At 49.8% G+C, this 27,786-nt stretch overlaps 1 protein-coding gene and 1 non-coding gene across 5 annotated transcripts in view; one reads left to right on the forward strand and one right to left on the reverse strand.

The window, feature by feature from the left end:
* Positions 1–27,786, reverse strand: part of AXL (AXL receptor tyrosine kinase) — a 45,452-nt gene that overhangs the window by 9,080 nt on the left and 8,586 nt on the right. For 2 of the 4 annotated variants that reach the window (XM_025366288.1, XM_025366290.1), the window contains 12 exons: positions 23,336–23,416; positions 23,085–23,200; positions 15,581–15,791; positions 15,126–15,265; positions 14,415–14,565; positions 14,136–14,162; positions 11,054–11,186; positions 10,362–10,453; positions 4,820–4,915; positions 4,609–4,686; positions 579–671; positions 54–175 (listed from right to left, as the gene is read on the reverse strand). In XM_025366288.1, the coding sequence (XP_025222073.1) occupies positions 54–175; positions 579–671; positions 4,609–4,686; positions 4,820–4,915; positions 10,362–10,453; positions 11,054–11,186; positions 14,136–14,162; positions 14,415–14,565; positions 15,126–15,265; positions 15,581–15,791; positions 23,085–23,200; positions 23,336–23,416 (1,340 nt within the window). Of the gene's footprint in view, positions 1–53; positions 176–578; positions 672–4,608; positions 4,687–4,819; positions 4,916–10,361; positions 10,454–11,053; positions 11,238–14,135; positions 14,163–14,414; positions 14,566–15,125; positions 15,266–15,580; positions 15,792–23,084; positions 23,201–23,335; positions 23,417–27,786 lie in introns of all 4 variants that reach the window. The other 2 variants (XM_025366287.1, XM_025366289.1) reach the window with 2 other exon arrangements.
* Positions 11,748–11,820, forward strand: TRNAK-UUU. The gene has a single exon. It is a non-coding gene; the product is annotated as a tRNA-Lys (tRNA).

Consider the following 27,786-nt stretch of genomic DNA (forward strand, 5'->3'; position numbering starts at 1 on the left):
CCTGATAGATACTCAGTTAATATTTGTAGACTGGATGACTAAATGCCCCTTACCACTGGCTGGTCCCCAAGCCGGGAATAGAGGAGGAAGCTGTGTAGGTCTCCATGCTTCATGAAAGGTAAGATGACCACAGGTGCTGGAAAGCTCTCTCGTTCAGAACCCTGGAAACAAACACCTGAGCCCCCCAGATAGCCCTGTCACTCCTACTGGGCAGAAGGGGAAGCCAAGCCCCCTCCCAACCAGCCTCCAGCGTCTCCTTCTCACTCCCCATCCAATCTGGCCACCATATTGTCTGGGGGGTACTGGCAGTGGCAAGGACCGAGCTGCAGAGAAGCCGTTTCCAGCACAGTTCCCAGGGACGTTTCCGGAGCCCTCCTGGGGACCTCAGCTATTTCTGGGACTGGTCAGAGGTCACATTCCAAGCTGAGGGAGAGTAGGAGGGGGAAGCTTGCTGACCCTGAAGGAGCGGGGAGCAGGAAGCCTGGAAGTTTGATCTTCCCATGGCCAGAAGAAGGGGTCTTCCCTCTGCAATGGCCCCCATGGGGCCTGTAGACCCCTTGAATCTGCTCCTCTCTCACCGATGAGCCTCATGACATTGGGATGGTCGAATTCCTTCATGCAGACTGCTTCACTCAGGAAATCCTCCAGCTCTGACCTTGTGCAGATGGCAACTTGAGGGAGAGAGAAAGGTGGGTGTGGTGGAGGGGAGGAGAGGGAGGACTCTCTCTCCACCTCCTCTCCATCATCATCATCATCATCATCATGATCACTCATCTTCATCAAACATGATTAGTAAGTACCAGGTGCCGTACTCAGCATTTTATGTGTGTGTGTATATATATATATATAGAGAGAGAGTGGGTTTTTTTGTTTGTTTGTTTGTTTTTTGTTTTTGAGATGGAGTCTCACTCTGTCGCCCAGGCTGGAGTGCAGTGGTTCGATCTCAGCTTACTGCAAACTCCGCCTCTCGGGTTCCAGCAATTCTCCTGCCTCAGCCTCCCGAGTAGCTGGGACTACAGGTGCATGCCACCACACCTGGCTAATTTTTTGTATTTTTAGTAGAGACAGGGTTTCACCGTGTTAGCCAGGATGGTCTCGATCTCCTAACCTCGTGATCCGCCCGCCTCGGCCTCCCAAAGTGCTGGGATTACAGGAGTAAGCCACTGCGATTGGCCAACTTTGTATATATTAACTCATTTAATCTTCTCAGGTGCTACTATTATCATTCCCATTTTATTGTTTTGTTTTTTGTTTTTGAGACAGGGTCTTGTGCTGTCACCCAGGATGGATGTGATCACAGCAATCACAGCTCACTGTGGGTTCAAACTCCTAGGCTTGCCTTCCTGAGTAGCTGGGACCACAGGCACGCACCACCATCCCGGATATACATACATACATATATATATATATTTTTATACATACATATAATATATATATTTATACATACATATATAAAATTTATATTTATACATACATATATAAAATATATATATTTATACATACATATATATAATATATATATTTTTTCTTTTTTTTTGAGATGGAGTTTCGCCCTTGTCCCCCAGGCTTGAGTGCAGTGGTGCAATCTTGGCTCACTGCAACCTCTGCCTCCCCAGTTCAAGAGATTCTCATGCCTCTGCCTCCCAAGTAGCTTGGATTACAGGCATGCACCATCACGCCCGGCTAATTTTTGTATTTTTAGTAGAGATGGGGTTTTACCATGTTGGTCAGGCTGGTCTCAAACTCCCCACTTCAAGTGATCTGCCTACCTTGGCCTCCCAAAGTGCTAGGATTTCAGGTGTTAGCCACCATACCCGGCCAATTTTTTAAGAGAGGGAGTCTTGCTATGTTGTCCAGGCTGGTCTCAAACTCCTAACCTCAAGTGATCCTTCCATCTCGGCCTCCCAAAGCACTGCGATTACAGGCATGAGCCACTGTGCCTGGCCTATCTCTACTTTAAAGATGAAGAAAGCAAGGCACAGAAAGGTTACAGAGTCTGCCTAAGGGAACGAACACACGGCTTGGAGGTGGAAGAGGCAGATCTCAAACCCAGGCAGTCTAGCTCCAGGGTCCACCTGTTCACAACCACCCAGGCTGCTCCCTAGCACTTCCCTACCTTCCCTGGGGACCCATACAAGTATCATCCCATTTAACAGTTCAGAACACTGTGGCTCACAGAGGCAAAATGACTTGCCCAAGGTTGCACTGCTGGGATTCAGACCCAGGCCAAGACTATAACCAGTGAGAGGTTGTGTGGGAAGGATCGCTTGAGCCTCAGAGGTTGAGACTACAGTGAGCTGTGATCCTGCCACAGCACTCCAGCCGGAGCAACGAGTAAGACTCTGTCTCAAAAAACAAAAAACGTAGGCCAGGTGTGGTAGCTCATACCTGTAACCCCAACACTTTGGAATGCTGAGGCGGGTGGATCACGAGGTCAAGAGATCGAGACCATCCTGGCCAACATGGTGAAACCCCATCTCTACTAAAAATGCAAAAATTAGCTGGGCGTGGTGGCATGCACCTGTAGTCCCAGCTACTTGGGAGACTGAGGCAGGCGAATGGCGTGAACCCGGGAGGCGGAGCTTGCAGTGAGCCGAGATCATGCCACTGCACTCCGGCCTGGTGACAGAGTGAGACTCTGTCTCAAAAAACAAAAACCAAAAAACAAAAAACGTAAACCTGAGGCTGGGTGCAGTGGCTCACGGCTGTAATCCCAGCACTTTGGGAGGCCAAGGCAGGCAGATCACCTGAGGTCAGGAGTTTGAGACCAGCCTGGCCAACACAGTGAAACCCTGTCTTTACTAAAAATACAAAAATTAGCTAGGCGTGGTGGCGTGCGCCTGTAATCCAACTACTTGGGAGGCTGAGGAAGAAGAATCGCTTGAACTCAGGAGGGGGAGGTTGCAGTGAGCCGAGATCACGCCACTGCACTCCAGCCTGGGCAGCAGAGTGAGACTCCTTCTCAAAACAAAACAAAGCAAAAGAAACAAACAAACAAAAATAACCTGGTACACAGGAGGTGCTCAATAATGAATGAGTGGGTAATGACTTCATAGCCCAAGCTTTTAAGCCCTGTAGTTCAGAAAGGATCATTCTCTACTCACCACCAGCCCCAATCTGAACCCCCTATGCTTCTCCTTCCCTGTGTGTGACGAACTTAGCCCTGGACTTCCTCTGCTATGTAACCCTGAAATGGCTCCTGCCCTCTCTGATGATGTAAATAATATAGTCCTAGTCCACATTAACAAGCATGTCCTACTTGCCACCCTCAGCATGAAGTGCTTTGCCTCACAGCTTTGGAAGATGAGGACATTAGGGTCCTTTTTTCCAGATGACAGGTGGGAGGCTCAGAGAGGGAAAGTCATTTGCCTGAGATCGCATGGCTGGTAAATGATTCAGCCAGGTATTCCTCATTCTAGAGCTTCTCCCGCTCCGCTATGTATCACAGCGGGCCAGCCCCTGAAAACTACATTTCCCTGGCTCCCTTTCCTAGTGGTTTCCTCTTGGGATTTGCCAATGAGAGGTAGGCCCTGATGGGAAACTGGCAGGTAGCGGGGAGGAAGGGAGAAGTCAGGGTATTTTACCCTCTGCTTCTGGTATTCCCTTGGTGGTGGTTGTGTCTCCCGTGTGTGCATGTGTGTGTTTCAATTTTTTTTTTTTCAGACAGAGTCTTGCTCTGTCGCCCAGGCTGGAGTGCAGTGGCGCAATCTCGGCTCACTGCAAGCTCTGTCTCCAGGGTTCAAGCGATTCTCCTGCCTCAGCCTCCCAAGTAGCTGGGATTACAGGTGCCCGCCACCACGCCCGGCTAATTTTTGTATTTTTAGTAGAGGTGGGGTTTCACTATGTAGATCAGGCCAGCCACGAACTCCTGACCTCAGATGATCCACCTGCCTCAGCCTCCCAAAGTGCTGAGATTACAGACTTGAGCCGCCATGCCCAGCCATGTGTGTTTTATTTTTTTAAAACAAAGTCTCACTCTGTCACCCAGATTGGAGTGCAGTGGCATGATCATAGCTCACTGCAACCTCTGCCTCCCAGACTCAAGCGATTCTCCCACCTCAGCCTCCCAAGTAGCTGGGACTACAGGCATGTGCCACCATACCCAGCTAATTTTTTGTTATTGTTAATATTATTTTTTTTTTCATAGAGATGTGGTTTCACCATATTGCCCAGGTTGGTCTCGAACTCCTGGACTCAAGCGATCTGCTGCCTCGGCCTCCCAAAGTGTTCTTCTGGGTTTTTAGCTCCCACAGAGCAACCTCTAACTTTGTGATACCAGCTCCTGCCTGGTGTCCCTAGCTGTGGATTCTGGTAACACCACTTGCTCCCTCTGTCCTTCAGGCCTAGGGGTGGAAGTGACTTCCTGCTGCTGCTCATCTCTGGTTTCCCTCCCTGCCCCAGATGTTCCTTCAGCCCATTTCCCACCTTTATACTAATCTCCCCGTATTCAATTCCTTCTGTTGAAGTACCTGGCAGGGGCTCCATTGCCTATCTGGAAACACCAGAAGTTCTAGGCTATGGTTAACTTGCTGTTAACTTTTCTGCTCTCTTCTTTCTCAGGGGCATAGGGAAGGGGCTGGGGGTCCCACACATGTGCATATAACTCACTCTTCATCGTCTTCACAGCCACCTTGAGGATGGAGTCGTCCTGGTTAAGCTGGCCTTCCATCACAGCTCCAAACTCTCCTGTGGGGGGCCAGAGGGAGACACTGACCTCAGATGGCCTGTGGGGACTGTATTTCCTATAGTTGGGTGGGAGTGTGGAAGTGCAGGATCTCAGAAGTTCAGAAGGATGTGTGTATGCTGCAGGGGGACTCACCTTCTCCCAGAGTCTTCCCCAGGGCCACCTTGTGCCGGTCCACCATCACATCCCGCAGCTTCTCCTTCAGCTCTTCACTGATGCCCAGGCTGTTCACTGCATGCAACGTTGGGGTGGACAGAGCCATGGGGCAGGGCTGACATTCAGGTGCCATTCACCCACCAGTAGGGATAGACCCATTATTGAAACACTGATATACTTCTGCACTGATTCAAAATTAACTACTGCCCTCAGCACCTGCCACTTCCACCCCAGCTCCTCCTCTGGACCCCCTGAACCTTCTCTCAAAGGGAACTAAAGGCGTAAAGCCTGGCCACACTCTTGCTCCAGTGGGCACCCTGATGGGTCAGTGCCCTGCTGTACCAGTTGTTAAAAATATTTTGTTTGCCGGGCACAGTGGCTTACGCCTGTAATCCCAGCACTTTGGGAGGCAGAGGCAGGTGGATCACTTGAGTCCAGGAGTTCAAGGCCAGCCTGGGCAACATGGCAAATCCCTGTCTCTACAAAAAAATACAAAAATTAGCCATGTGTGGTGGTACATGCTTGTAGTCCTAGCTACTGGGGAGGCTGAGGCAGGAAAATTGCTTGAACCCAGGACACAGAGGTTGCAGTGAGCTGAGATCACACCACTTCACTCCAGCCTGGGTGACAGAGTAAGACTCTGTCTCAAAAATAAAATAAAATACAAATATTTATTTTGCCGGATGCAGTGGCTCATGCCTGTAATCCCAGCACTTTGGGAAGCTGAGGTTGGCGGATCACTTGAGTCCAGGACTTTAAGACCAGTCTGGGCAACATGGCGAATCCCCGTCTCTAGAAAAAATACAAAAGCTAGCCATGTATGGTGGCACATGCCTGTAGTCCTAGCTACTCAGGAGGCTGAGGTTGGAGGATCACTTGAGCCCAGAGGTGGAGGTTGCAGTGAGCTGAGTTCACGCCACTGCACCCCAACCTGGGTGACAGAGCAAGACCCCATCTCAAACAACACACACACACACAAATATTTCTTGCTGGCCGGGCGCGGTGGCTCAAGCCTGTAATCCCAGCACTTTGGGAGGCCGAGACGGGCGGATCACGAGGTCAGGAGATCGAGACCATCCTGGCTGACACGGTGAAACCCCGTCTCTACTAAAAAATACAAAAAACTAGCCGGGCGAGGTGGCGGGCGCCTGTAGTCCCCGCTACTCGGGAGGCTGAGGCAGGAGAATGGCGTAAACCCGGGAGGCGGAGCTTGCAGTGAGCCGAGATCTGGCCACTGCACTCCAGCCTGGGCGGCAGAGCGAGACTCCGTCTCAAAAAAAATATATATATATATATTTCTTGCTATTGAAGTATAACCTGCACAAATTGTAAGTAAGCAACTCAGTGTATTTTCTTTTCTTTTTCTTTTCTTTTTTTTTTTTTAAGATGGAGTTTCGTTCCTGTTGCCCAGGCTGGAGTGCAATGGCGCAATCTCAGCTCACCGCAACCTACGCCTCCCAGGTTCAAGCAATTCTCCTGCCTCAGCGTCCCGAGTAGCTGGGATTACAGGCATGTGCCACCACGCCTGGCTAATTTTGTATTTTTAGTAGAGAGAGGGTTTCTCCATGTTGGTCAGGCTGGTGTGGAACTCCCGAACTCAGGTGATCTGCCCATCTTGGCCTCCCAAAGTGCTGGGATTACAGGCGTGAGCCACCACGCCCGGCCAACTCAGTGGATTTTCACAAATCAAACACAAATGTGTAACTAGCACTCAGGACAAGAAGAGAACATGACCTGCCCTCCTAGGGGTAGCCACTTTCTTGATTTCTGTTACAATAGATTAGTTTTGAAATGTTATAAAAATGGAATCACATAGTATATTCTCTTTCGTGTCTGGCTTCTTTCACTCAACATGATATCTATGAAATAGTTATAATCTAGTTGTTGTTGGGTGTAATTGTAATTTATCCATTTTCATTGTTATATGATCATTCTCAAACAAATTGACATCAGGACACCTTTACATTGTTAGAATTATTGAGGACTAGAAAGAGCTTTTGTTTATGTGAGTTACATATATATATGTGTGTGTGTATATATATATCAATATTTCTGTATTCAAAAATAAAACTAGCTGGGCACAGTGGTTCACGCTTGTAATCCCAGCAATTTGGGAGGCCAAGGAAGGAGGACCACTTGAGGCCAGGAGTTGGAGATCAGCATGGGCAACATAGCCAGACCCCATCTCTAAAAAAAGAAAAATTTTTTTTGGAAACAGAGTCTCACTCTGTCGCCTAGGCTAGAGTACAGTGGCACAATCTCAGCTCACTGCAGCCTCCACCTCCTGGGTTCAAGTGATTCTCCTGCCTCATCCTCCTGAGCAGCTGGGATTACAGGCGTGTGCCACCACACCCAGCAAATTTTTGTGTTTGTTTTTTTTAGTGTAGAGGTGGGGTTTTGCCATGTTGCCCACGCTGGTTTCAAACTCCTAGGCCTCAAAAGAAAACCTATGAGGTTTATTTAATTTTTTTTTTTTTTTTTTTTTTTGAGAGAGAGTCTCACTCTTGTTCTCCAGGCTAGAGTGCAGTGGTGCGATCTCGGCTCTCTGCAACCTCCGCCTCCCAGGTTCAAGCGATTCTCTTTCCTCAGCCTCCCGAGTAGCTAGGATTACAGGCATGCACCACCACACCCAGCTAATTTTTGTATTTTAGTAGAAATGGGGTTTCACCATGTTGTCCAGGCTGGTCTCAAACTCCTGACCTCAAGCAATCTGCCCGCTTTGGCCTCCCAAAGTGGTGGGATTACAGGCGTGTGCCACCGCGCCCAGCCTGATAGATTTTTAAAACAAGAATATACAAGGTCCATCGGCTGTCAGAGTGATGGATGACATCATCCCACATCAGGGAGCCTCTGGAAAACTGCACTGAATGCTCGTGAGAGAATGAGAAAGCAGAAGAGCAAATAATGTCTTGGTAATAGTATGAAAATAGATTTGACCTTATGGGCCCCCTGCAAAGGTCTCGGGGACCACAGGGGACCAGGCTCACACCCTGAGAATGGCTGCTGTATGTTACTCAGTTAAATCACCGGAACATCGTTGCTTCTTCCTTCTCTTCTTAAATAAATGTCTTTCCCAGCCCTTTCCAAACATCCCCCTGGGGCCCTGGCGGCTTTCTCGTTGTGTGCTAGGAAGAGACCTAGCTCTTCCATTTTCTTTCTGAATTTCTGTTTCCCTAACTGAAAGATGAGCTCCTTTTTTTTTTGAGACAAAGTCTTGCTCTATCACCCAGGCTGGAGTGCAGTGGCCTGATCTCGGCTCACTGCAACCTCTGCCTCCCAGGTTCAAGCAATTCTCCTGCCTCGGCCTCCCAAGCAGCTGGGACTACAGGCGTGCACCACCACACCTGGCTAATTTTTGATGGGGTTTCACCATGTTGGTCAGGCTGATCTTGAACTCCTGACCTCGTGATCTGTCCGCCTTGGCCTCCCAAAGTGCTGGGATTACAGGCATGAGCCACCGCGCCTCGCCTGAGATTCTTTTTTTTTTTTTTTTTTTCTGAGACAGAGTCTCTCTCTATCGCCCAGGCTGGAGTGCAGTGGCACTATCTCGGCTCACTGCAACCTCCACCTTCCGGATTCAAGTGATTCTCCTGCCTCAGCCTCCCGAGTAGCTGGGATTACAGATGTGCACCACCACGTCTGGCTAATTTTTGTATTTTTAGTAGAGACAGGGTCTTGCCATGCCGGCCAGGCTGGTCTCGAACTCCTGACCTCAAGTGTCTGCCTGCCTAGACCTACCAAAGTGTTGGGATTACAGGCGTGAGCCACTGCGCCTGGCCGAAAGAAGAGATTTGACTGGGCTTCTGAGATCCCTTCCTTAGCTGAGACCTTCCATGACTTTCAAGTCTTCTAATGGAGAGTCTATAGTTCTAAGATTTTATTATTTCAAAAATATAAGGGTGTAGAGTATATGCATATAACTTTTCAGGCCAAGATCGATTCTCTCTCTCTACCAATCTATAATTCCAAGAGGTAGTAGAGTGTGGCAGTGAAGAGTATAGACTTCAGGCTGGGCACGGTGGCTCATGCCTGTAATCCCAGCACTTTGGGAGGCCGAGGTGGGTGGATCATGGGGTCAGGAGTTCAAGACCAGCCTGGCAAATATGGTGAAACCCTGTCTCTACTAAAAGCACAAAAATTAGCCAGGCGTTTTGGCATGCGCCTATAGTCCCAGCTACTCGGGAGGCTGAGGCAGGAGAGTCACTTGAATCCAGGAGGCGGAGGTTGCAGTGAGCCGAGATCATGCCACTGCACTCCAGCCTAGGTGACAGAACAAGATTCTGTCTAAAAAAAAAAAGTATAGACTTCAGAGCAAAAGTGCCTGGGTTCAAATCCCAGCTATCCAATTTACAAGCTGTGTGGCCTTGGGCAAGTGACTTAATCACTCTGCTCCAAAGCTGCCTCATCTGTGAAGTGAAGGTGATAAGAAACCCACCTCCAGTCAGGCGCGGTGGCTCACGCCTATTCTCCCAGCACTTTGGGAGGCCAAGGCAGGTTGATCACTTGAGACCAGGAATTCCAAGAACAGCCTGGCCAAGAAAGACGGGGTTAGTAAAACCCCATCTTTACTAAAAATGCAAAAATTAGCCAGGCGTGGTGCCATGTGCCTGTAATCCCAGCTACTCGGGAGGCTGAGGCATGAGAATTGCTTGAACCCGGGAGGTGGAGGTTGCAGTGAGCTGAGATTGAGATTGTGTCACTGTGCTCCAGCCTGGGTGACAGAGCAAGACTTTGTCTAAAAAAAAAAGAAAAAAGAAACCCGTGTCCTTGGGTTGCTCTGAGGGTTAAATGATACATGTAGAATGCTTAGAATGGAGCCTGCCACGTAGGTAGTGCTGGGGTTGCCTGTGATTATTATCACATCATCACCATCTAATCTCAACATTATTTCATCATCATCATTTCTTCGTGATTGTCATTATCTTCATCATTATCATCATCATTGCATCTTCTAAGATCCAATGGCTCTGAGGTTTGGTGTTTCTTTTCTTTCATTTATTTATTTATTTTCTTTCTTGAGACAGGGTCTTGCTCTGTCACCCAGGCTGGAGTGCAGTGGTGTGATCATGGCTTACTGCAGCCTCGACCTCCCTGGGCTCAGGTGATCCTCCTACCTCAGCCTCCCGAGTATCTGAGACTATAGGGGAATGCCACCATACCTGGCTAATTTTTTTTTTTTTTTTTTTGGTAGAAACAGGGTTTCACCATGCTGCCCAGGCTGGTCTCGAACTCCTGGGCTCAAGTGATCCTCCCACCTCGGCCCCCCAAAGTGCTAGGATTACAGGCATGAGCCACCACACCTAGCCTTGGTGTTTCTAAGATTTACTGTGTCTAAGATTCTATTCCTTGAAAGTTCTCTGTGGTTCCACAAATCTGTTATTTCTAGGGGCTGTGATTCTGCCATGCTAGTATCCCAAGGCCTTCAGAAACATTTGGCTGACACATCTATAGAAGCCCAGCAGTCAGATTCTCTATAGCCTTTAGCTCCAGGCCAGGGCAGTGGGGCACAGGGTTCACTTACAGGTGGCTTCAGTGGTCCGGCGACTGTAGGACTTGCGCACGCGGTACCTGACTACCAGTTCACCTCTTTCCACTGTTGGCTCGAACACTTCTCTGGGGGGGGAGGCGGGGGAGTAGGTGAGGGCAAGGAAAAACCATGTGGAACCCCCTCCCCAACCAGTTGAGCAAGTACCATCTCAGCCTCAAGCCCTGCCTGCCCTCTCTGCTAGCATTTGCTGAGCATGTCTTGGACAGCTACCTTCTGCCTTCCGTTCACTCCACACACCCCCTTGCCCTCATTCTTTTTTTTGAAACAGGGTCTCACTCTGTCACCCAGGCTGGAGTGCAGTGGTGCGATCTCAGCTCACTGTAGCCTCCATCTCCTGGGTTCAAGTGATTTCTGTGCCTCAGCCTCCCAAGTAGCTGGGACCACAGGCATGTGCCACCACGTCCGGCTAATTTTTGTATTTTTTAGTAGAGACAGGATTTCGCCATGTTGGCCAGGCTGGTCTCAAACTCCTGACCTCAAGTGATCCACCCGCTTCAGCCTCCCAAAGTGCTGGGATTACAGGCGTGAGCCACCGCGCCTGGCTTCCCTTGCCCTCATTCCAATTCTTGGTCATCACTCCTCCTGCACCAGCCTCCTCACTGGCCTCCCTGCCTCCAGCCTCTCCATCCCAGGCCACACAGCCTCCCCATGTGGTTCCAACTTACCCATAACGGGTCTCCTTCTTTCGCCGGTGGACAAGGAAGAGAGCCAAAATGAGGACACAGGCAGCGGCCACGACTGCTCCTAGCAGTATATACCACCAGGGCCACGAGAAGGCAGGAGCTGAAGTTTCCTTCACTATCGGGGGTACGAGGAACAGGTCATGGATGAGGCCTTGGATCCAGCTCTCTGGGACCCAAAGGGGTGATGTTGGAGGGAGGCAGAAGGCCTCGGTAAAGATGTGCACATACTTGATGCGGTGTGTGATGGATGCATTCACATATCTGAATAGGCTGGGCTGGACAGGGTATGCAATGGATGTGATACAAGTGCATGTTAAGGCAGGAGTGTGTGAAAGTTGTAGGATGGGTGAGTTGAGAGTGGGATGGAGGCCAGGTGCAGTGGCTCACGCCTGTTATCCCAACACTTTTGGAGGCCAAGGCGGGTGGGTTACTTGAGGCGAGGAGTTCAAGACCAGCCTGGCAGACATGGTGAAACCCTGTCTCTACTTATATATATATACAAAAATTAGCTGGGGTGCTGGTGCACACCTGTAATCCCAGCTACTCAGAAACTGAGGCAGGAGAATCGCTTGAATCTGGGAGGCAGAGGTTGCAGTGAGCCGAGATCGCGCCACTGCACTCCAGCCTGGGTGACAGAGCGAGACTCCATCTCAAAAAAAAAAAAAAAAGAGCGAGTGCCAGCACAGCTCAGTTGGTAGAGCATCAGCCTTTTAACCTGGTGGTCCAGGGTTCAAGTCCCTGTTTGGGCGTTTGTAGTTTTCCTTACTTTAAGCTACCACATATTACCCCACCAAGATCCAAAAAAACAGAAGAGTGGAATGGATATTTGAGGAGTGTGCATTGAGTGTGGAATGGGAGAGAGAGATGTGTGGAACGGGTTATGAGTGTGCCAGGAGGGCTAGATGAACATGAGATGGGTGTGGAGAAACCTCAAGTAGCATAGGTTAGTGTGAGAAATGTGATGATTGTGCAAGGAGAATGGACTAGAGTATAGATAAACAGGTGAGTGGGGAAGGAGATCCTTGCAGTGTAGGACGGTGCATGAAGCGTGTGCACGGAGGGCGAGGCTGGTGAATGAAGGACTAAGGAATATCTTTTGAGGAGAATGCAATGACTACAAAAGGATTTTCTTTCTCTCTTTTTTTTTTCTGTTGTTGTTTTTTTTTTTTTTTTTTGAGACAGGGTCTCATTCTTTCACCCAGGCTGGAGTGCAGTGGCCCAATCTCAGCTCATTGCAACCTCTGCCTCCTAGTTTCAAGCAAATCTCCTGCCTCAGCTTCCAAGTAGCTGGGATTACAGGTGTGCACCACCATGCCCGGCTAATTTTTGTATTCTTTTTTTGGTAGAGACAGGATTTCACCATGTCTCCTGAGTAGCTGGGACTGCAGGTCTGTGCCACTTGGCTAATTTTTTTTTCTTTTCTTTCTTCTTTTTTTTAAATTTGAGACAGAGTCTTGCTCTATTGCCCAGGCTGGAGTACAGTGGCATGATCTTGGCTCACTGTAACCTCCGCCTCCCAGGTTCAAGCAATTCTTGTGCCTCAGCCTCCCGAGTAGCTGGGATTACAGGCTCGCACCACCACGCCCAGCTAATTTTTGTATTTTTAGTAGAGATGGGTTTTCGCCATGCTGGCCAGGCTGGTCTTGAACTCCTGACCTCAGGTGATCCACCTGTCTCAGGCCTCCCAAAGTGCTGGGATTACAGGCGTGAGCCACTGCACCCGGCCACAAGGGTTTCCATAAAGCAAGGAATGAGGGTGAAATAAATATCCAAAGGGGTATGATAAGCATATACAGGGTTGAATGGCTGCTGGAAAAGTTGGGGGTGTGTGAAGTGGGAAGAGTATTCATGAAGTCTTGATACAAGGAGTGAGCAAGGAACTTTAAGGATGTAATTGCAGTGTGACAGAAGTGTGCAGTGAGCATGCAAAAGATGTGAGAAGGGCAGATGAGGAGTATGGGGTGCACAGAAAGGGGGTATAAAAAGGGCAGGGGTGGAATGGAGTGTGTAAGAAATAAAGATCGTTATGTGCTGAGTGTGCAAGGGGTTCAGGGTGAGTGTGCAGACAGTGAGATGGGTTGGGATTAGTGAAGGGTGAGGGAATGATGTCTATGGAGTGTGGGGTAAGCATGCAAGGAGAATCGGGTGTGGGAAAGTTGTGGACAATGTTTTTCAGTGTTTGCAATGTGGAAGGTATGGTAAGTGCATACAAGGTGTGCAGAGTTTGTGAATGAGAAGTGTGGTTGTGCAATGGGCCTTGGGATTCATGTGGGAGGAATGGATTATAATGGGATGTATGTGAAAGGAGGGTGGAATGAGCTTGGAAAGGATATGTGAAGAAATGTAGGAAGGGATGTGAGGAATACTGAAGGCTAGTGGGTTGAGTTACAAGAGTGGGCTGTAATAGTGCCCAGAGGAGATAATGAGTGTAGGAGGAATGTTTGAGAATTGTTAGAGAAATATTTGAGAGAGATGGATGTGAGGAGGATACCTCATTCCTCCATCCATCCACCTTTCTACCCATCCCTTCATCCATTCATCCACTCACAAATCCATCCATCTGTCCATCCATCCATTTATCCAACCATCCATCCATCCACCCATCTACCCATTCATGGATCCACTCACCACCCAGTCATCTTTTATTCATCCACCTATCCACCCCATCTATTAATCCATTGACCCACCCACCCATCCACCCTCTATATATCCATCCATCCATCCACCCATCCGTCTAGCCATCCATTTAGCCACTCACCATCCAGTCATTTATCTGTTCACCCACCTATCCACCCTCTATTCATCCATTGACCCACCCACCCATCCACCCTCCATCCATTTGTTCATCCATCCACCCACCCACCTGTCATTCCCTGAATACCTACAATGTGCTATGCTAGGCCATTATAGGCACCTCCATCAAGGACCACACAAACTCAAGAAGTAGGTTAGAGTGATGAGTTCGAGAAACATGAAAGGGATGTGCAATGAGTATGTATGGTGACAGCACTCCCACTAGGTGTTGAGGGGAGGGAGGGAGGAGACGGGGTGTGGAAGCCCTTACCCAGCTGGTGGACTGGCTGTGCTTGCCCTGTGAGAAGAAAGGACAGAGGAGACATGCTCAGAGAGGACAAGACTGGCGTGGCACAGGTAAGGGAGTGAGGGTGTGGCACGGGTAAAGGAGTGAGGCCATGGCATGGGTAAGGGAGTGAGGGCGGCTCTCGGTAACGCTCGGGGTAGGAACAGGGCCTAGGTTGCGGTAACTCTGAAAGGTACAGGGAGTAAGTCAGGGCTGTCAGGGAGAAATAGGGTTAAAGCAGATTGGGCATGGCTTTGGACTTACCTGGGCGCCAGGCCTCCAGGGGTACTGGGAGGCTCCAGGGTCCATCCCCAGCAGCAGTGTAGGCTGCCACACACACTGTCAGATTGGACACAGACCCGTCCCCCTGCAGCTCCAGGGTCACCTCTTGCCTTAGCCCTATGTCCATTAGCACCTAGGGGGTCCAGAAGTGGCATCAGGGTAGAGCCTCACCCCCAGCTGTTAAGCCTTCACTCTTGGGCTCAATGCCCCATCTCTTTCTCAAAGCCCTTTCTCCATCCTCCAACTCCTCATCCTTCCTTGTCCTCCCCTTCATCTCTCATCCTCATCCTTTAACCTGTATCCCTCCAACCCCTTCTAGCTTCCCTTTCCATCCTCTCTCCCTACGTCAGGGTATTGCTAGCCCTGATAGCAGTGCCTTTGTGCAAATTGGGAAAAGGTACCCCTTCCCCAAGGTGCTATACAACTATCTGCTGTGAAATCGTTATAGTAAATACGAGTCTGCTGAAATGCTTTTGCAGTGGTTCAAAAATAGCCATTCCCCATGCCCTCCCCTAGACCCCCTTATTCTCCCCAGAATGTGAATATGAACCTTCCCTGAACGTGCCCCTCTAGGCATAGAGCAATTGCGTACTACCCAACGTGCACAACCGTCCATGTCTGCCCTGATATCTTCTCCTCCCTGTCTCCCTCCTCCCCCAGCCACTCCACTCCAGTCCCACCAGCAGCACCCACCTCTGGGGTGTCCTGGCCTTGATACGCCAGCCGGTACCCTAACAGGGTACCCTGCAGGGGCGCCCGGGGCTCCTGCCAATGCACGAAGGCCTGGCTCCCATTCCGCGTGGCACTAATGTTCTCAGGGGGGCCCAGGGGCACTGGAGGACAGGGAAGAGGGGAAGCTGGCACCCCCACCTCTTCCTGACCCCCTCCCCTGTTCCCAGGAAATGGGTGCAGGGTGCCAAGGGCACACACGTGGGCAACTCGTGGAGGCCTCCCATGAGCGGAAGCACAGGGGACAGAAGGGCTGGGAGAGAGGCCAGTGGGCAGTGCTGCTGAGGGGTCAGAGATTGGACGGGAAGGAGATTGAGGCCATGAGGGGTAAAGGGGTGAAAATGGACAATGGGGGTGGCACTGATGTAAGCAAAGTCCAGTGGGGTAGTGGTGATGTCTCCCTCCCCAGCCTTTCTTACCTCCCTCCGGCGTCTCCACAGGAAGCCAGTGTGTCCAGGATGAGGGGCCCTGGCTGCTGGTGCACGCCACACGGATGTGATAAGGGGTGTGAGGATGGAGGCTGCCCAGCCGAAGCTGGTGGGGGGGCACAGATGCTTGCAAGGTGAGGGGCTCCTCTGGGGGGTCTGGTTCTCCCGCCTGGATGCCCACCTCATTGTCTGACAGCATAGCCTGGGGAGAGGGAAGGGTGTGAGGACAGAACGACCAAGCAATCACATGAGATGGTCACACAGCTCCCAGTGGTGGTGGTTCTAGTGTGACTACACAACTTTGCAAGGGTGTGTGTGTGTGTGTGTGTGTTGCAGCGCCATGCTGGGATAACACAGGCACCTGGATTTGCAAACCAAGGAGATCATTTGGTTGTATACGACGCGGTTCCAAAAGCCACCTCCAGCAAGACTCTTCCCTCTCTGAGCCTCAGTTTTCTCCTCGGGCAAATGGGGCCTTAGAGGATCAAATGCCTTACAGGATTGTTTAAAGATTAAATGTAGTTATGCCCAAAGGATGCCACAGTGCATGGCGGGTGGTCAGCACCGATAATAATGATGCATAGTGTGATGACAATAATAATGCAAATAGACTGGGCACAGTGGCTCCCGCCTGTAATCCCAGCACTTTGGGAGCCCGAGGTGGGCGATCACTTGAGGTTAGGAGTTCGAGACCGGCCTGGCCAACGTGGTGAAACCCTGTCTCTTCCAAAAATATAAAAAATTAGCCAGGTGTGGTGGTGCTCGCCTGTAATCCCAGCTACTCAGGAGGCTGAGATAGGAGAATCACTTGAACCTGGGAGGCAGAGGTTGCAGTGAGCTGAGATCACATCACTGCACTCCAGCCTGGGTAACAGAGCAAGACTCTGTCTCAAATAATAATGATAATAATAATAATAATAATAGCATGATATTGTGAGATTCCATTTATATGACATTATACTACAGGCAAAAGCATTGTTCTAGAAGCAGAAGTGTGGTCATCTCTGGGGCCTGAGGGAGCCTTGTTGGGGACTGGAAGGGTCTATGTCTTGATTTGGACGGTGGTTACATGGTGAATATGTGTATTACACAATCTCAAGGGTGTCCAATCTTTTGACTTTCCTGGACCATAGTGGAAGAAGAATTGTCTTGGGCCATACATAAAATACACTAACACTAACGATAGCTGATGAGTTAAAAAAAAAAAAAATTCACAAACAAATCTCATAATGTTTTAAGAAAGTTTATGAATGTGTGTTGGGCCTCATTCAAAGTCATCCTGGGCCACATGTGTTAGACGACCTTGATCTAGATGTAGACTGAAGATTATGCGTGTCATATGTCTCATTTCTTTTTTTTTCTTTACTTTTTTTTTTTGGAGATGGAGTATTGCTCTGTTGCCCAGGCTGGAGTGCCGTGGCGAGATCTTGGCTCACTGCAACCTCCATCTTCCAGGTTCAAGCAATTCTCCTGCCTCGGCCTCCCAAGTAGCTGGGACTACAGGCACCACCATGCCCGACTAATTGCTGTATTTTCAGTAGAGACAGGGTTTCACCATGTTGGTCAGGCTGGTCTCAAACTCCCGACCTCAGGCAATCCGCCCGCCTCAGCCTCTCAAAGTGCTGGGACTGCAGGTGTGAGCCACCATGCCTGGCCTATGAGTCTCATTTCATCACCCGAGCTGGAGTGCAGTGGCATGATCTCAGCTCACTGCAGTCTCCACCTCCCAGGTTCAGGCAATTCTCGTGCCTCGGCCTCCCAAATAGATGGGATTACAGGCATGAGCCACCACGTTTGGCTAATTTTTTTTATTTTATTTTATTTTTTAGACGGAGTCTTGCTCTGTCACTCAGGGTGGAGTGCAGTGGCACGATCTCAGCTCACTGCAACCTCCACCTCCCAGGCTCAAGCAATTCTCCTGCTTCAGCCTCTCGAGTAGCTGGGGCTACAGTAATGCACCACTATGCCTGGCTAACTTTTTTGTATTTTTAGTAGAGACGAGGTTTCACCATGTTGGTCAGGCTGGTCTCAAACTCCTGATCTTAAGTGATCTGCCTGCCTCGGCCTCCCAAAGGGGCTGGGATTACAGGTGTGAGACACCACACCCGGCTTTTTTTGCATTCTGTGTAGAAAAAGCGTTTCACCATGTTGCCCAGGCTGGTCTCAAACTCCTGACCTCAGGTAATCCACCCGCCTCAGCCTCCCAAAGTGCTGGGATTACAGGCGTGAGCCACTATGCCTGTCATGTCATATATTATCTTTTTTTTTTTTTTTTTTTTTTTTGAGACGGAGTCTCACTCTGTCGCCCAGGCTGGAGTGCAGTGGCCAGATCTCAGCTCACTGCAAGCTCTGCCTCCCGGGTTTACACCATTCTCCTGCCTCAGCCTCCAAGTAGTAGCTGGGATTACAGGCGCCCGCCACCTCGCCCGGCTAGTTTTTTGTATTTTTTAGTAGAGACGGGGTTTCACCGTGTTTGCCAGGATGGTCTCGATCTCCTGACCTTGTGATCCACCCGTCTCGGCCTCCCAAAGTGCTGGGATTACAGGCGTGAGCCACTATGCCTGTCATGTCATATATTATCTTAATTAAAAAAGAAAAACATGTCCAACATTTACTGAGTGCCATTCTTAGCCCTTGACAAATCTGAATTTATTTGGCCGTCACATCAACCCTGTTGTCCTGTGGTAAGTATTATGCTTATTCCCACTGTACAGATGACAACACTGAGGCCCAGAGAGATGGAATCACTTGCTCAAGGTCATCCGTTTATCAGTGATGAAGCTGGGACCTGAACCCCATCCTGTCCCCATAGTCTTCACTCTACTGGCGGTAAGAATATCAGTAATGGTAATAATACCTCTTGTCTGTGCACAGAGGCAGTTTAGCCTTGTGCTGAGGAGCACGGGTGCTGGATCTGGGGCTCAAATCCAGGCTCTACCATTCCCTAGCTGTGTGCCTCAGTCTTCTCATCTGTAAAATGGGATGACAGTGGCTCCCTACCTCATGGGGTTGACTGAATTGGGGCATATAAGCATTTAGAAGACTGCTTGTGCATACGGAGTGGCATTTATTATTTTATTTATCTATCTATCTATCTATTTATTTATTTATTTGAGATGGAGTTTCGCTCTTGTTGCCCAGGCTGGAGTGCAATGGCGTGATCTCAGCTCACTGCAACCTCCACCTCCCAGGTTCAAGTGATTCTCCTGCCTCAGCCTCCTGAGTAGCTAGGATTACAGGCGTGCACCACCACGCCCGGCTAATTCTGTATTTTTAGTAGAGACAGGGATTCTCCATGTTGGTCAGGCTGGTCTCAAATTCCCAACCTCAGATGATCTGCCCGCCTCAGCCTCCCAAAGTGCTGGGATTACAGGCATGAGCCACCGCGCCCAGCCTGTCACTTATTATTTTATGTGTGTTTCCTGGTAACAAGTGTCAAGCTCTGCATAGCAGCACAAGTTCCCACACCTATTCTGCCCCAGGAATGGCACACTCAGGGTGGAGGGGGCCACCGCTGGTGTACACATCTGTATAGCCCTGCCACATGGAACCACAAAACCCCCATAACCACACAACTCACAGCCACGCACCTCAGGAATGCTGCAGCCAAGGACTTCCCCTTCACCCTGGAGACCCCAGCCATATAGCCACACAGTATGTCAGGAAGCAGTTTACTGCCACAGGGTGTGGGATCTAAAGCCAGATTCCTTGGATCTAAGTCCTGGGTTGGATGCTGTTTGCTGTGTGATCTAGAGTGAGTGTCTTAACTTCTCTGAGTCTCAGTGTCTGTCTCTGGAAAATGGGCATCACAGTTCCTACTTGTCAGGGTATAAGGTTTAATGACATGATGCATATAAACTGCTTTGCACGTTATAATTATCAACAGCTAACATTTGTTTTCTTGCTTTCTTTCTTCTTTTTTTTTTTTTTTTTTTTTTGAGACGGAGTCTTGCTCTGTCGCCCAGGCTGGAGTGCTGTGGCCGGATCTCAGCTCACTGCAAGCTCCGCCTCCCGGGTTCCCGCCATTCTCCTGCCTCAGCCTCCCGAGTAGCTGGGACTACAGGCGCCCGCCACCTCGCCCGGCTAGTTTTTTGTATTTTTTAGTAGAGACGGGGTTTCACCGTGTTAGCCAGGATGGTCTCGATCTCCTGACCTCGTGATCCGCCCGTCTCGGCCTCCCAAAGTGCTGGGATTACAGGCTTGAGCCACTGCGCCCGGCCTCTTTCTTCTTTTTTTAAGGCAGGGTCTCACTCTGTCACACAAGCTGGAGTGCAGTGGTGCAATGACAGCCCCACCTAATTTTTTAATTATTTGGAGAGACGGGGTTTCACCATGTTGGCCAGGCAGGTCTCAAACTCCTAGGCTCAAACGATCCACCTGCCTCGGCCTCCCAAAGGGCTGGTATTACAGGTGTGAGCCATGGCACCCGGCCTAGCAAACATTTCTTGAGTGCCAAATATGTACCAAGCTCCCTGTCAAGCACATTCCTGGATGAACTCATTGACTTTGCACTACCACCCTATGGGGTCAATTTCTTTTCTCATCCCCATTGTACAGACAGGGAAGCCAAGGCCCAGAGAGGTTCAGCAACTTGCGCAAAGTCACACAGCCCCCATGGGGGGAGATGACACCACCACGAGACCTGGGGAGGACTAGGGGCAGATGGTGGGTACAAGGAGGGGTGAGGCTGTCACCATGCCTGCTCTCTGACCCACAGTGACAAACAGGAAGAGGAACCTCTACCAGGACAGAGGGGAGATGGGTACAGACAGTTGGTCTCCCCGTGCCTGCTCCCACTTCTCTTTTCCCTGGGACGGCTGTGACCCTCCCACTGGAACTCTTCAGCCCTAGCCTGTGTGCAGCAGGAAGTGAGACCTGGAGAGGGAAGAGGACACACTTCTGCTTTCCTGGGAACACTTGGTGGATGTGGGCAGGGGTGCAGCTGATGCCTGACCTGGCATTTGAGGTCTCCCGAATCCGGCTGGCCTCTGGGATTGAATCTCAACTTAGGCTTTCTAGCCCCGGGGAGGGGTGGAGGGTAGGGAAAGGTCACTTCCCCTCTCTGGGCCTCAGTTCCTTACCTTGAAAAAGGGAAGATTAATAGCCACTATTTTTTTTTTTTTTTTTTCTGAGACTGAGTCTCACTCTGTCACCCAGGCTGGAGAGCAGACGTTCAATCATGCCTCACTGCAGTCCTGACTGTCAGGCTCAGGTGATTGTCCCACTTCCGCCTCCCGAGTAGCTGGGACTACAGGTGTGTGCCACCATGCTCAGCTAAATTTTTTGAATTTTTTGTACAGACATGCCTCAGCCCCATGAAGTTCTGGGATTACAGGCGTGAGCTATCATGCCCAGCCAACAGCCACTATTTTCTAGGTTTAAAATGACAAGCAGATGGGGTTGTGCTCAGGGCATGTAAGTATAAGACAATTCCTGTTTAATCAAGCACTGACTCTAAACATTTTCTCAGGGCCCGGCACGGTGGCTCACGCCTGTAATCCTAGCACTTTGGGAGGTCGCGGTGGGCGGATCACTTCAGGTCAGGAGTTCGAGACCAGCCTGGCCAACATGGCGAAACTTTGTCTCTACTAAAAATATAAAAATTAGCTGGGCATGGTAGCGGGCACCTGTAAGCTAGCTACTCAGGAGACTGAGGCAGGAGAATTGCTTGAACCCAGGAGGCTGAGCTTGCAATAAGCTGTGATCATGTCACAGCACTCCAGTCTGGGTGACAGAGCGAGACTCTGTCTCAAAAAAAAAGAAAAGAAAAGAAAAGAAAAAAACAAAAAACAGTTTATAAGGAAGTTAGGAGCATGACATGGGTTTGCTATGACCTTGGACAAGCTGGTTAACCACTCTGAGCCTTAGTTTCTTCATCTGGAAAATGGATGTATCCATAGACCCTCCTTCACAAACACACGAGGAGGTGTGCGTAAAACTTTAATGCAAGGCCTGGTGCACAGCGGACACTCAGTAGAAGTTGGTCATTCTTCATTACTGTCATCTACCACCATAGGCACTGTCCACCCCCTATCTCCAACATTCTAATCTCAGAGAACTTCAGACCAGAATTCAGCCTTATATTTACAGATCTGTGAGTTTGGTTTTGGTTTTTGGTTTTCTTCTTTCTGTCTTTTTTTTTTTTTTTTGAGACGGAAGTTCGCTCTTGTTACCCAAGCTGGAGTGCAATGGCATGATCTCGGCTCACTGCAACCTCTGCCTCCCAGGTTCAAGTGATTCTCCTGCCTCAGCCTCCCGAGTAGCTGGGATTACAGGTGTGTGCCACCACACCTGGCTAATTTTTTGTATTTTTAGTAGAAATGGGGTTTCACCATGTTAGCCAGGCTGGTCTCGAACTCCTGACCTCAGGTGATCCACCCGCCTTGGCCTCCCAAAGTGCTGGGGTTATAGGTGTGAGCCACCACACCTGGCCTGGTTTTAGTTTTCTTACTCTAGGAGCAACTTGAGGGCAGAGTCTGGGTCTAGCTCATCTGGGTGGTAATATATCCTTCTAGCAAATATTCCCTACTGTATGTCTGGTCCTGTGCTGGGCAAGAATGAAGAGCCAGTGGTGACTGGGACAGCTCCAGCCCTGCCCATCAGAGCTTACATTCCAGTAGGGGACAGACCCATCCCTGGACAGTGACCACACAGAGTAGCCAGGGCTGGGATGGGAGAAGTGGAGGGTTCTGGGTACCCAGTGGTGACAGAAATGGCTCCAGATCCTGCTGTCTCAGGACTCCCACTCTGGCTAGAGTTAATATCACTAATACTGAAAATAATTTAGACACCTGATCATTTTCATTTTGTTAAATTTGTTTTTTGGTTTTAAGACAGAGTCTCACTCTGTCACCCAGGCTGGAGAGCAGTGGCGTGATCTTGGCTCACTGCAACCTCCGCTCACTGCAACCTCTGCCTCCCAGCTTCAAACAATTCTTCTGTCTCATCCCCCTGAGTAGCTGGGACTACAAGCCCATGCCACCAGGCCCAGCTCATTTTTGTATTTTTAGTAGAGATGCGGTTTCGCTATGTTGGCCAGGCCAGTCTCGAACTCCTGACCTCAAAAGATCCGTACACCTCGGCCTCCCAAAGTGCTGGGATTATAGGCATGAGCCACTGTGCCTGGCCAATTTTGTTAAGCTTGTTTCCTATGTTCGATATACCATTTTAAGTTGGTAATTTGCATTCACTCATTGAATTCAATTCACTCATTGAATTTTCACACTAAGCATTCCGGGTAGGCACTACCATTATGTCCAATTTGTAGACGAGAGAACTGAGCCCCAGACAGATTAAGCCTCCTACTCAGGCTCACACAGTCAGAAGGTGGTGGAGCTAGGATTCGAACCCAGGACATCTGGCTCAACCCCCCCCCAGGCTCTACTGCTTCTCAACAGTGGCGGAGAAGTGGTGGATCCCCAGGGAGAGGATGAGGGTTGTGGATGTGGGTGGAAGGAGGCCTGAGACTGAAATGAACCAAGTTTGGGCGTCTCACCTGCAGGGTGCAGTGGGTCAGGGGGTAGATGCCGCTCAGGCCTGGAGTCCAAGCCACCTCCAGCTCCGTGGGTTGGCGGGAGACCAGATGGAGGTTACGGGGCTGCTGGGGGAGCACTGTGGACAAACAGGAGGGATTGACCCTGGGGAGCCTTTGCTCAAAGCTCCCTACCCTGCTCTCTGCCCCCACTCTGACCCCAGACCCAAGCCCTACCCTCTGATGCCCAGCTCCCCACCTCCCAACCCTGTCACCTGTGATGGTGGCCGTGCGGGATGTGGTGACCCCCTTGGCGTTATGGGCTTCGCAGGAGAAAGAAGATGTCTTGTTCAGCCCTAGGGAGTCACATGAGGGAAGGGCCCAGTATCAGAGAGGGGCAGGAAGGGCTCCCGGGCCATGCCGGGCCATTCGTACCACGGCCTGCCTGACCAGGGTCAGTGCAGCCCACACAGGCACTTGCCTGAAGGGAGAGTTAGCGGAGTTGAGGGCAATGAGTTAGGAACACAGCCTCCATCCCCAAACGCAAGGATGGCTTGGCTTCAGCCCTAACCTCCCGCCACACAGACACACATAGTACAGACACACACAGCCACACATAGGCACAGGCACACACGTTCTCACACACATTCTTACACCTCAGAGACACACTTATACACACACATAGACATATACTCACACAGACACACACAAAGACTCACACAGACACACACAGGCACAGGCACACACACTCATACACACACATAGACACACATACACAGACACACACAAAGGCACACAACCACACACAGGCACAGGCACAGTCACACACACTCTTACACCCCAGATAGACACACACATAGATACATATGCTCACACAGACACACACATAGCCACACACAGGCACACACAGGCACAGGCGCGCACACACACACACACACATTTTTATACCCCAGAGACACATACTCATGCACACACATGCTCACACAGACACATACACAGCCACACACAGGCACACACACACATTCTTACACCCCAGATAGAGACACATACTCATAGACACACATATAAACACACATACTCACACACATGCACAGCCACAGAGACACAGCCATACACACACACACAGTCTGTCTCACACACACAGATTCCTACACCTAGATACATACTCATATATACATATATAGACACACAGAAACACACATGCTCGTATATATGGACATAGACACATATATACATACACATAGACACACAAAAGCATACACAGACACACACACACAGGAGACACACAAACATGCACACACATGCACAAACACAGGCACCCTAACTCACGGGGTCACACGTATGGGCACACACTCCTGCTAGACACACTTAAGGAAACCGGCCCATGGCTGTGCGTCAATGGAGACGTGTCTGTTCATCTCTAAGCTCGCCTCCTACCAACCCCTTTCCCGCTCTCCCCGTCACACGCTCTGCTCCGGCCACACTGGCCTCCAGGGTCTCTGGAACGAATACATGAAGCATGTTTCCACCCCGAGAACTGTGCACTGTTCCCTGTGCTCAAAACAGTCTTCCACAAATGTCCACGTGACTCGCACCCTCTTCTTTCATTTTTGTTCCTCAACAACACCTCTCAGTCCGCTGGGCCTGGCCACCCTGTTAATATTGGAGCTTGGCCATGCGTGGTGGCTCATGACTGTAATCCCAGCACTTTGGGAGGCCGAGTCAGGAGGATCGCTTGAGGCCAGGAGTTAGAGACCAGCCTGGGCAACATGGTGAGACCCCATCTCTACTAAAAAGAGAAAAATTAGCCGGGTGTGGTGGTGCACACCTGTAGTCCCAGCTACTTGGGAGGCTGAGGTGGGGGGACTACCTGTGCCCAGGGAGGTGGAGGCTGCAGTGAGCTGTGATCGTGCCACTGCACTCCAACCTGGGCGACAAAGTGTGGCCCTGTCTCAAAAAAATTAAAAATAATAAAATGAAATATAAAGGCTGGGCACAGTGGCTCGCGCCTGTAATCCCAGTCTTGGGAGGCCGAGGCAGGTGGATCGCCTAAGGTCAGAAGTTGGAGACCAGCCTGGCCAACATAGTGAAACCTCGTCTCTACTAAAAATACAAAAAATTAGCTGGGCGTAGTGGCAGGCCCCTGTAATCCCAGCTACTCAGGAGGTTGAGACAGGAGAATTGCTTGAACCCAGGAGGCAGAGGCTGCAGTGAGCTGAGATCACGCCATTGCACTCCAGTCTGGGCAACAAGAGCGAAACTCTGTCTAAAAAAAAAAAAAAGAAAAAGAATAAAATAAAATAAAATAAATAAATAAAAAATAAAATAAAATTGGAGGTAACTGGAGCTTCCCCTGCAAATCTACCCCCTTCTCGCTTTACTTTTCCTCTTTGGTTCTTCTCATAGCCCAGCATACTTTACCTGTTACCCAGGTACCTTGTCCATTGTCAGTTTCCCCCACTAGAATGTCAGCTCCAGGAGGGCAGGGGTTGTGTCTGTTTCGTCCCCTGCTGTGTCAGGATGGTCTGGCACACAATAGATGTGCCATAAATGCATGTTGAACGAGTGAGTGAATGTGCGTTCAGCTGTGTACTTTTGAGTATCCCTGGGCATAGGTGCAGAAATGTGAGTGTGTGTAATTCCACAGGGGAGTTCATGTATTGTGTCTTGACTGTTTTTTTCTTTTCTTTTCTTTTTTGAGAGTCTCGTTCTGTCACCCAGGCTAGAGTGCAGTGGGATAATCTTGGCTCACTGCAACCTCCGCCTCCCGGGTTCAAGTGATTCTCCTGCCTCAGCCTTCTGAATAGCTGGGATTACAGGAGCGCGCCACCACACCGGGCTAATTTTTGTGTTTTTTAGTAGAGATAGGGTTTCACCATGTCGGCCAGGCTGGTCTCAAACTCCTGACCTCAAGTGATCTGTCCACGTCACCGTCACAAAGTGCTGGGATTACAGGCATGAGCCACCGTGCCCGGCCTTGAGTAACTGTTTTTGAATGAAGGAGGATTGCCTTCACTCCCTAACGTGGTGGTGGTGGCGTTGGTATCACAGGCGTGCACACACAGAAGCACATACAAGTACAGAGACAAACACAAGAGACACAGACCTGCAAGCACACATAGATACCCAACACACACCGCTATACAACATGCATCAGTCCCCCTTTATCCGAAGTTTCACTTTTTGAGGTTTCAGTTACTCTTAGTCTAAAAATATTCAATGGAAAATTCCAGATATAACTCCTAAGTTTTAAATTGCATGCCGTTCTGTGTACTGTGATGAAACCTCATGCCATCCCACTCTGGTTGGCCTGGAACATGAATCCCCCCTTTGTCCAGCATCTCAGTGCTATAGCTGATACCTGTCTGTGGGTCACTTAGCTATCAGATCGACTGTCCTGGTATTGCAGTGCTGGTGTTCAAGAAACTCTTATTTTTCTAAATAATGGCCTGGCCGGGTGCTGTGGCTCACGCCTGCAATCCCAGCACTTTGGGAGGCCGAGGCGGTGGATCACTTGAGGTTAGAAGTTTAATACAAGCCTGGGCAACATAGTGAAATCCCCATCTCTACTAAAAATACAAAAAAAAAAAAAATCAGCCAGGCATAGTGGCGGACACCTGTAATCCCAGCTATTCGGGAGGCTGAGGCACGATAATCACTAAAACCCGGGTGGCGGAGGTTGCAGTGAGCCGAGATCCAGCCTAGGTGACAGACCAAGACTTTGTCTTAAAAAAAAAAAAAAAAAAAGCCCCAATGTGCAAAATAATGATGGCTGCAATTCGGATAGGCCAAAGAGAAGCCTTAAAGTGCTTCCTTTTAAGTGAAAAGGCGAAAGTTCTCCACTTAGAAAAAGATAATCAATGGCCGGGCGCAGTGGCTCACGCCTGTAATGCCAGCACTTTGGGAGGCCGAGGTGGGTGGATCACGAGGAGTTTGAGATGAGCCTGACCAACATGGTGAAACCCTGTCTCTACTAAAAATACAAAAATTAGCCAGGTATGGAGGTGCACACCTGTAATCTCAGCTACTCAGGAGGCTGAGGCAGGAGAATTGCTTGAACCCGGGAGGTGGAGGTTGCAGTGAGCGGAGATCGCACCATTGCACTCCAGCCTGGGCAACAGGAGCTAAACTCCGTCTCAAAAAAAAAAAAATGATAATCACGTACACTGAGGTAGGTAAGATCTACAGTAAGAAAACAATCTATCTGCGAAATTGTGAAGGAAAAAGAAAGTTATGCATAGTATACATAGGGCTTAGTATTATTCATTATTTCAGGCTTTTGCGGGGGTCTTAGAGAATGTATCCTGGTGAATAAGGGGAACCCCTCAACACAGATACACATAGAAACATAGTCAGCCCTCCAACACACACACACACACAATGTCTGTGCTAGGGTGTAAGAAGGATCAAGTTTTTCGTTTTGTTTTTTTTTTTTTTTTTTTTTTTGAGACAGAGTCTGGCTCTGTCACCCAGGCTGGAGTGCAGTGGCCGGATCTCAGCTCACTGCAAGCTCCGCCTCCCGGGTTCCCGCCATTCTCCTGCCTCAGCCTCCCGAGTAGCTGGGACTACAGGCGCCCGTCACCTCGCCCGGCTAGTTTTTTGTATTTTTAGTAGAGACGGGGTTTCACCGTGTTAGCCAGGATGGTCTCGATCTCCTGACCTCGTGATCCGCCCGTCTCGGCCTCCCAAAGTGCTGGGATTACAGGCTTGAGCCACCGCGCCCGGC

The sequence above is a fragment of the Theropithecus gelada genome, chromosome 19, assembly GCF_003255815.1.
Source record: "Theropithecus gelada isolate Dixy chromosome 19, Tgel_1.0, whole genome shotgun sequence".
In the NCBI taxonomy this organism is placed as follows: Eukaryota; Metazoa; Chordata; class Mammalia; order Primates; family Cercopithecidae; genus Theropithecus; species Theropithecus gelada.